Source organism: Arachis ipaensis, chromosome B06 (genome assembly GCF_000816755.2).
Source record: "Arachis ipaensis cultivar K30076 chromosome B06, Araip1.1, whole genome shotgun sequence".
In the NCBI taxonomy this organism is placed as follows: Eukaryota; Viridiplantae; Streptophyta; class Magnoliopsida; order Fabales; family Fabaceae; genus Arachis; species Arachis ipaensis.
This window is the reverse complement of record NC_029790.2, coordinates 1105783-1114409: the sequence shown is the minus strand read 5'-3', so window position 1 is coordinate 1114409 and position 8627 is coordinate 1105783. Positions and strand designations below refer to the sequence as shown.

The window sequence follows — 8627 nt, the reverse complement described above, 5'->3', positions numbered from 1 at the left end:
AACACCAAAATCCTCCCAAAATCTTCCAAAATATATATATAAAATTAATTTTTTATATAATGATGATAAACAAAACGAACATATTTTTCAATCGTAAATCACTACATAGATCTTCTTCCTTATTCATCAGTGTTTTTTTTTTTTTTTTTCTTCCTTATTCAATCGACCGCGGTGCATTATTAACCGTTTATCTATCCTTTGAAATATTCCAGTTCCATATTCAAGTTTCTTGTCATAGCCACCAGCCCACCACCATGTGGCCACCTTCACAAGAGACCATCTCTTCCACCAAAGCCGCCCTCTCCGTCGCTGCCTCTCTTGCTGCCACGGCAGTTCTCCTCCGGTCAATCACCACCGACCTAATCCCGGAATCCCTCTACAATTGTGTCCAGTCCAATCTTTACAAGTTAAGCAACCGTCTCTCCTCCAAGCTCACCGTCATCATTGAAGAACATAATGGCCTCGCCGGGAACCAAATGTTCGCGGCCGCAAACGTTTACTTGGGGTCCAAGTTATCCCCTCCAATGAAAAAATTAAAGGTTTACAAGCCCCAAAAGGAAGAGAATTTACAAGTTTGCATGGACAAGGATCAAGAGTTATGTGATTACTACAAGAATGTGAAACTCAAGTGGGTGCTTGTTTCTATGATTAACAACAATGTTAGTAGTAACAACCTTAACAAAAAGCGTGATCATAGTGTTTCCTATGAAGTTCGTTACTTTGAAGTAACATTTCACAAGAAACATTTGGACATGGTTTTGGGTTCTTACTTTCCTTACATTCTTCAAAAGGCTAAGGACATTGAAGAAGAGAAGAAGTCGGTGAAGCTTCACACCATTGATTATAATGGAACAGATTATTGGAACTCTATTGTTCTTAATCACCCTTCAACTTTTGATTCTATAGCAATGGAACCAGAGATAAAAGGTATGATACAACTCTCTTTAATACCTTAAATTAGTCTCTCAAATTTTTTTGTCCTACATTTTAATATCTAACAAATTTTAGTTACCAAATTAGTCCATAAATTTTTATCTCGAGGATGAAACTGATTTGTTTAACAAAATAAAATGTGTTACTTTAGATATTATTATAAAAAATATGACTAATCTAATTCTAGAAACGATGTAGTAATGGGTTTGTATTGTGTTATTAGGAATGTTGTTGGAAGATTTGAACTTGTTTTTGGGGAGGAAAGAATATTATAAGAGAGTTGGGAAGGCTTGGAAAAGAGGGTACCTTTTGTACGGACCACCAGGAACTGGGAAATCAAGCTTGATAGCTGCCATGGCTAACTATCTAAGGTTTGATATATATGACTTGGATTTGAAAGAAGTGCAATGCAATTCAGATCTTAGGAGGTTGTTGATTGGGACAGGAAGCAAGTCAATTTTGGTCATTGAAGACATTGATTGCTCTCTTCAATTGCACAATAGGGAAGATGCTCATGGAACCAATGATGATGATAAGGTAAACCTTTTTTTTATTCAAATATAACATTTGAATCCCACTTTGTTTAAAATTCCTCACTTTTGGCACCTTATATATCATTAAAATGTGACTCCTTATTCTACCGAAGCATGCAAAACATAAGCATCATGTGATGAAATTTTATGATTTTAATTATGTATGTATATATGTTTGTTCTAATTAAGGTTACTCTGTCGGGGCTACTAAATTTCATTGATGGATTGTGGTCGAGTTGTGGAGAAGAAAGAATAGTGATATGCACAACAAATCACAAAGAACGTCTTGACCCTGCATTGTTGAGACCTGGTAGAATGGACTTGCACATTCACATGTCATATTGCTCTTTCACTGCTTTCAAGACACTGGCTTCTAACTACCTAGGAATTCAGAACCATCATCATCCTATGTTTGATGACATACAAGGTTTGCTGGACAAGGTTAATGCAACACCTGCTGAGGTTGCAGGAGAGTTGATGAAGAGTGAAAATGTAGACATTGCACTCAAAGGCCTCATCAACTTCCTCCAAAGCAAGCACAATACTTCCAAATAATTATAGTTATTAAACTCAAACCAGTGATTACCTCAGGAAAGTTAACGTGTTATTCATGAAGTAAAAAAATGGCTATAGCATCATCTCTTTAGCATGAATCTCTCTCTCTCTCTCTCTTAATTTTCTATATATAATTTTCTTATTGGACACAGGATTAAGTTTGCTTGATTTTGACTTCTCTGAAATGAGTTTTGCAAAGTAAAAATGTGATTGATTATCTTTAGATTATTTTTAAAATACTCAAATAAAAGTTTACAATCCAAGAGTACTTATTTTTCTCTATAAATCTATTTACCTCAGAAGACATAAACCCAATTTTGCTTACGAAAATACAAAAACTGATTGGAATTTGAAGTCATGAACACATTTAATCATTAAATATTGAAAATTTGTGTATCAAAGAAGCACTTTGTATTTAAATGTGCTACACATTAGAAAACTTAGTCACTTGTATAATATACATATTGATATAAAATATACATAATAAAAATATATGAAACAAACAAACAATACATTTATTTATACGAATTTAATTTTGATGCACTGATATTGTCGTGCAATCACATCCGTTTTTTTAGATGATCATACACGCAGTTAATATAAAAGGTAATTATTTTTGCTGATATAATGTTACATAAATGAATGCATGTGTAAAACTACTTTACACCACAATATATCAAAATTAAATTCTTATTTATACACACATATAATCACTGATTTGATAACTAATTTTTAATATATACTTTACATTTTTACAATCCTTTACTATAAGTATGTTTAAATTTCTAATATATTCAATACGATTTTGTTTGGCAAAGTATGTACAAAATATTGTTAAGATACATCTATACAGTGGAAACTGGAATATAATGTTAACAGTTTGAAAAATTTTATGCCGATTACTCAATTTAGAGAGAACCAATGAAGCGACTTTATCTATACACGCAAAATAAATTACAGAAAAAAAAAAGATGAGATAAATAGGTATGAGCCTATTAGGGATCAACCCACCAAACTGCTCCGTCCTGTACAGTTATCTCTTTCACCAGCAAAACTTCTTTTTCTGCATAACAAACAGAATGGACATAACTTTCAAGAGTTCCATGCAGAAAAAAGAAATGGGAAAAACATTTGGTTTTTATCTATTAGGCAACTTTTGGTTGTTGTCTTGAGACAATGGAGTTCGACGTTGGCAACGAAAACGGAGATAAAAAAAATTGTCCGGTCAGGGAGATATGATGATATATGATTTTTAAGCAAATTTCTGTGAATCTAAAAAGAAGGGATGCCGGAGACACCTATTTACTGTCCCATTATCTCCAGATTTTTTTGTCTCAAGACAGAACCAAACCCTTACCTTAAATATACACCAGATGCAATTATCTTGATTTACCTCAAATTTCCTTCTCTCTTGTCTGTCTATGTAAGCTAGAAGTTCTTCTTGTCTTATCAAAGCTTCGTACAACGCCTGTTTAGAAATTGGAGCACATTAGTTTTATATATATATATCGTACATGCTATGGAGAGTGGGCTATTTAGTACACACAGATTAATGAGGAAACCAAGGAACAAACTAACAATTTATTAGAATTTGGAACGTAGTAAAACAGCAGTGTTTCAGTTATTTAGTTTGAAGTAAATATTACGATTGTAAATTAAACATTTAAACTAAATAAAGTTACCTTTTTCGTAGCAATCAGTTCAGCTTCCAATGCGTCCACACGATAGACCGCGGCATTCAATAGTTCCTCTTTCTCGCATGGCATCACATTAGGTTTTGACTGTAGCATGCCAACCTTCTCTTCAAGCTCACCAAGGCGTCTCAAAGCAGCTGAGACGAGTTCGTTCTTTCTGAATCCAAGTACGGGTGAAAGGGAACATGATTCCTCCTTGGGTAGTGAATCCGCTGCTATGTTTGACATATTTTGGGCAGCAATGGATTTAGAATCCTTTATTACCTTTATATGACGTGCTATTGAATGAACGAACGCGAAGATGGAGACAAAGAAGCCCACTATAATAGCCCATATATATGAAAATCTTCCGTCCGGAGATTTTGTGGTAATCAATGTAAGCTTTTCTGTTGGAAAGAACAAATGTGTTATAAGCATACTTTTGTTGAATGCCAATCACAGAGAACTAAAATTCCAATCCAAAACCTACTATATAGCTGATTCTGTTCAATTTATCTATGAAAAATTCTTGCATGAGCACGAGTCCAACACCCAAGATATGTACTCACAGGTAAAAATGATAGCACAATAAATTGGGTCAGTTAATCACTCTTTTATGCATGTATAAACCAAATTCTTAAACTTATGCTCGCAATCGAATTTCTCTTTATCTAGATGAAAAGATAAAAATTTCTTATCTTCTTACCAGAAGGATATATTTCTTTTCATATTTAAATTACAATATGTTAACTCAAATATTTATATACCACAAGTCATTTAAGCCAAGGCATATATACTTTTATTCTTTGTATTCATTCTAAATAAATATTATTTTTGGTTCATTCTATGCAAGATTACCAGATTTATCAATAAACTAGCACATAATTTCTATCTTTAAGAAGAAAAAACTATCATATGCTAATAATCTTTTTCTTTTAAAAAAAATGAATCCATCTTGCATAGGTCTAAGTCTAGTTTGTAAAAAACTATATAATTCCCTTTCATATTTTATCATGTAGAATCACATAATTTGGTCTTTTGCATTCCTCACACCCTTATGCGAGGGACAGGGAGAGAAAATGAAACACGTGTTTAGCTCCCGCCTACCATGCTTCAATAAAATGAAGAGACGTTGATAATCATGGCATGCCAAAAATCAATAACTTAAAGGAAGATAGCATAAAGTATTCTAACCTTTGGAGCCAAATGTATTTTGAGTTTTGGCTTGCTTCTCCTTCCATGCAACATCAACGGTCTTGTCAACCATTGGAACATACTCATCATACTCAGATAAACCACTAGCATGGCTATTTTTGCCAACCAATCTTGCCTGGACAAACACAAAAGATGTTATATATCATTCAATTGAGACATTGTTCTTTCTTTTCCTCACTTTCAACAATATCAATATTAAGCACATGATCACTCACTTCTTCATGGACAGGAGTCAACCTAGGGTTTGTATAATTCCCACTTGCTTTGGGAGAAGTAATGTCTTCAACTTCAGATCCTGATTCTCCTGTAGATGTATCACTACTCCGTATCTGCTCTCAAATTCAGGAGGAGGAGATGCTCAGTATTATATAATCTAAAAGTTCTCATTCATGAAGTCTCTAAGATGGTGTCAGGAACTATACCAATGGATAACACGTCTTTTCACATTCAATCACTGTTCCCTCGTCATTTGAAACTGTTACTATCTGTCTAGAGGTTACTTCACCACTAAGAATCACCTGCATCCGCGCAACCATTCTAGTTCAGTTACAGATGCATAGAAGAAGCAAACAGAAGATACTTATTTGATCAAAAACGGAGTGTACAAAAAACCTTTAGAATGTTTGGGTCTTGCCATGGCCCTTTATCAGATCTCATGCAACCACCTTCATCTGCACAATTACAAATACCGCCAAGAAATTCTGGCAGCTCACTGGAAGAACAACACAGTCATTGCGAATCTTTGTCAGGGATATGAGTTAATTGAGAAATATCACCATTAAAATCAAATCACAGTTACCTTGCATCAATAAATTCAAGTAATTTATTCTGAAACTTGTTTCCCAGAACCTAATGAAACATCAAAGTAGCAGTTAATACTACCATGTGTAGAATTTTACTTGCTCTTTCAACTGGAAAACATAATTACATCATAGAAATCACATAAAAATAAAAAATAGAAAGAATGGTCAAACACTTTGCACTCACATTTATCTTTGAAGTTGTTTTTGGATCAATAAATGATTTGATAGTGTTCCAGAGTAGCTTAAAACCAGGGCCAGCATTGATTATAAACATTCTGCATAATGTCTGCATAGTAGCATTTACATATTAGAAAATACACATGAACAAACAACTCTGAAGCCACCAAAAAGTGGAAACTACAAAATAATTGATGATTAAGGCTTTCTTACTTCCGGATAGTAGTCACCATCAATCTTCTGCAGCCGCATGATGAGTTCCCGCGCAGATTTGGTTAGGTTTTTGAAACCCTACAAAGCACAAGGAGGCATTGTCAAACCAAGTATGGACTGAAATAAGCTAAAATGGTGACAATGACAATTTGAAGACTGTTTTAGACAAACAACATACCACGCCGTGAACATCCAAAATGGTTGTGCTCGAATCAATATGTCTCTTTGCGGCAATAGAACATGCAGGAAACTTAAGAGCAAACGTTTTCTCAAAACCCTGAACATGGTATCTCAAATACCTTTCCATTGTAGTTACTTGCATAAGCTTATTGGGATCAACTTTACCTAGCCTTTCAATATAGACGGGTTTTCCTTCCTTGTCCACTCCGTGATAACCATGTGGATAGTACTGTAGGACTTCATTCAACTCAGAGAACTCAAAATCCTAGACAGAAAGAGTGGAAACAAAAGTAGAAAAGTATGAACACAAGTTTGAGAAAGTGAAATGTACTAATGATCATTAAATAAATAAATAAATAAAACATGAACAAAAGAAGAAAAGAAATAGATGTTTGGTTATATTTTCCAAATAAAATGATTCACCTCTATGATTGTATCAGTGCCGTAGTCCTTCCTCCATTGGAGCATGTTAGCCCACATGTGCTTTGCTTTTTCGATATCAAATTTCCTAGCTTTCAAGAATCTGCAGAAACAATCCGTTAAATTGTTTCAAATTATATTCCAAGGGAAGCAAGTCATTTTGTTAGTGTATAGTTTGTCTAAGAACCATGTAAAATGTGAATACACCAAAAGATGATCTAGTAAAACCCTAAATGCCAAGAGCAAAAAGGTGAATTGCGATTGCTACCAATATATTATAGGTACTCATTATGATCAGAGGTATAACATATTATCAATCATGCATCTGTTGCAATTATCACAACCTTTATTAGTAGCTAGAACAAAAACTATGCAATCGATGGATATGCTTGGAGTTTGAACATGACAGGAGAGGAATACGGGATAGTAACCTCAACAACATATGGTAGTCATCATGTCTCGTTGGCAACAAGTTATCCGACATAAGAGCCTGCCGAAATGACTCCACTGCCTGGAGCTCCTTAACATCTCGAACATCCTCAATGGAGACCGAATTGGTCCGGCCAGTGCTCTTCCTCCGGCTGCTCTTCTTCCTAAGAGAATGTCTGAATTTGCTGGACGCATTGATGGCCTTCTTCTTCAGGCTGCCAATTCGCGTCCGCCGATCGTCTTCTGAGTTCTCGAAATCTGATTTCCGCTCTCTCCTTTCATCATGACCAGAAAAACCTTCAAAGCCTAATCCAGAAAAGGAAAAAGTCTCAAACACATTTCACAATTCCATTCTACTACTACTACTCCTCCTCCTCCTCCACCAGAACTCATATCATAGGCAAATGCAGAATGAAAAGTAACCTAATTAGCCTAAAATTCTTCATTACAAATCCAGCACAATCGAATCAAGTTAATATAATCCAAGGATTGCGAATTATGAGCTTAATTAACAACCTAAAATTTTCATTACAAAAAAAAAAAAAAGGAAAACCAAAACTAACACTGAAAATTTGTTAAATCTAAGAGAGTATTCCATCGCTATTGAACTGAATTCAGCTCAATTAGACAACAACTCCAGCTGACTTTAGTAATCCAGAATTATCGGATCCATCGAAATAGTGAATTAATCAATCAATAAAAACGATAGATTAAGGCTGAAGAAAAAAAAATTAATATCGAAATTCCAATTCAATCAGAAACAAAATAAATAAAAAACATCATTATTTAACAAAAAAAAAATTAGAGAAAAAATAGTTGTGAGCGTTAAAGTGATACTCACAAGGGCGTGCGAACCGATCGAGCGAACCGGACATTATTGTTGAGCTAAGATCTTAGTTTTACGATACAGAAATCATCAAGTTGAAATCGAAAAATCGAAATTGAAGAGGGAGCAAGAACACACACACACAAACACAGAGAGACAGAGCAAAAGCTCAAAAAATTAGAACTGAAATAATGAATAATTTTTTTTAGGGATTATTATTATTATTATTATTACTATTATTAATAATATTACTTTATTACTATTTTTATTATTTATATTTTGAGATTTGTTGTGCGGCAAAGGCAAGGAGCGTGAAATGGATAGAAGGTGTCGGCAGAAGAAGAAAAGAGAAAGAAAGTTGAAAAATTAGATCCAAAATTAAAAGAAAGAAAAGAAAACAAAAGAGAAGGAATCAGTTATGGATTTATGGTTATTATGGAACGTTGAAAAGTATTTAGAAATCGTCTCAAGGATGAAGATAGTACTGAGTTTAGTTTTGTCATGGTAAGATTTGTTTTTCTTTATAATGACAATGAAATGATATGATATCAAGGGATTTGTTACTTTACCAAATCATTCTTCACATAAGATAATAGCATTATCAAATTAATTATTTATAATTTCTAAAACAAATTTTAGTTAATGTAACAATTTTTCAACTATACATATT

At 33.9% G+C, this 8627-nt stretch overlaps 2 protein-coding genes across 3 annotated transcripts; one reads left to right on the top strand and one right to left on the bottom strand.

Moving 5' to 3' along the window:
• On the top strand, positions 217–2282 carry LOC107646214 (AAA-ATPase At3g50940-like). 2 transcript variants are annotated; one of them, XM_021103648.1, is made up of 4 exons: positions 217–927; positions 1157–1470; positions 1656–2004; positions 2050–2282. In XM_021103648.1, exons 1-4 carry the CDS (start codon positions 255–257, stop codon positions 2064–2066), a joined length of 1353 nt encoding a protein of 450 aa, XP_020959307.1. In that variant the 5' UTR covers positions 217–254; the 3' UTR covers positions 2067–2282. The 2 variants fall into 2 exon arrangements, with proteins under 2 accessions (XP_020959307.1, XP_016205902.1); XM_016350416.2 differs by having other exon boundaries at positions 1656–2282.
• Positions 2938–8456, bottom strand: LOC107645265 (phosphatidylinositol/phosphatidylcholine transfer protein SFH8). Its single transcript, XM_016349254.2, has 14 exons — positions 7973–8456; positions 7134–7437; positions 6706–6805; positions 6281–6547; positions 6103–6180; positions 5897–5998; positions 5709–5758; positions 5522–5621; positions 5332–5427; positions 5125–5238; positions 4889–5024; positions 3704–4101; positions 3415–3489; positions 2938–3084 (listed from the first exon to the last, which is right to left on the bottom strand). Exons 1-14 carry the CDS (start codon positions 8004–8006, stop codon positions 3064–3066), a joined length of 1875 nt encoding a protein of 624 aa, XP_016204740.1. The 5' UTR covers positions 8007–8456; the 3' UTR covers positions 2938–3063.

Coding starts and splice junctions, on each gene's coding strand:
- LOC107645265 (XM_016349254.2), bottom strand. CDS start 8,006: ATGTCCGGTTCGCTCGATCGGTTCGCACGCCCTT. Junction 5,622..5,708: donor CTTGAATTTATTGATGCAAG/GTAACTGTGATT, acceptor TTGTTCTTCCAG/TGAGCTGCCAGAATTTCTTG. Junction 4,102..4,888: donor AAATACATTTGGCTCCAAAG/GTTAGAATACTT, acceptor TCTTTCCAACAG/AAAAGCTTACATTGATTACC.
- LOC107646214 (XM_021103648.1), top strand. CDS start 255: ATGTGGCCACCTTCACAAGAGACCATCTCTTCCACCAAAGCCGCCCTC. Junction 928..1,156: donor AATGGAACCAGAGATAAAAG/GTATGATACAAC, acceptor TTGTGTTATTAG/GAATGTTGTTGGAAGATTTG. Junction 1,471..1,655: donor GAACCAATGATGATGATAAG/GTAAACCTTTTT, acceptor GTTCTAATTAAG/GTTACTCTGTCGGGGCTACT.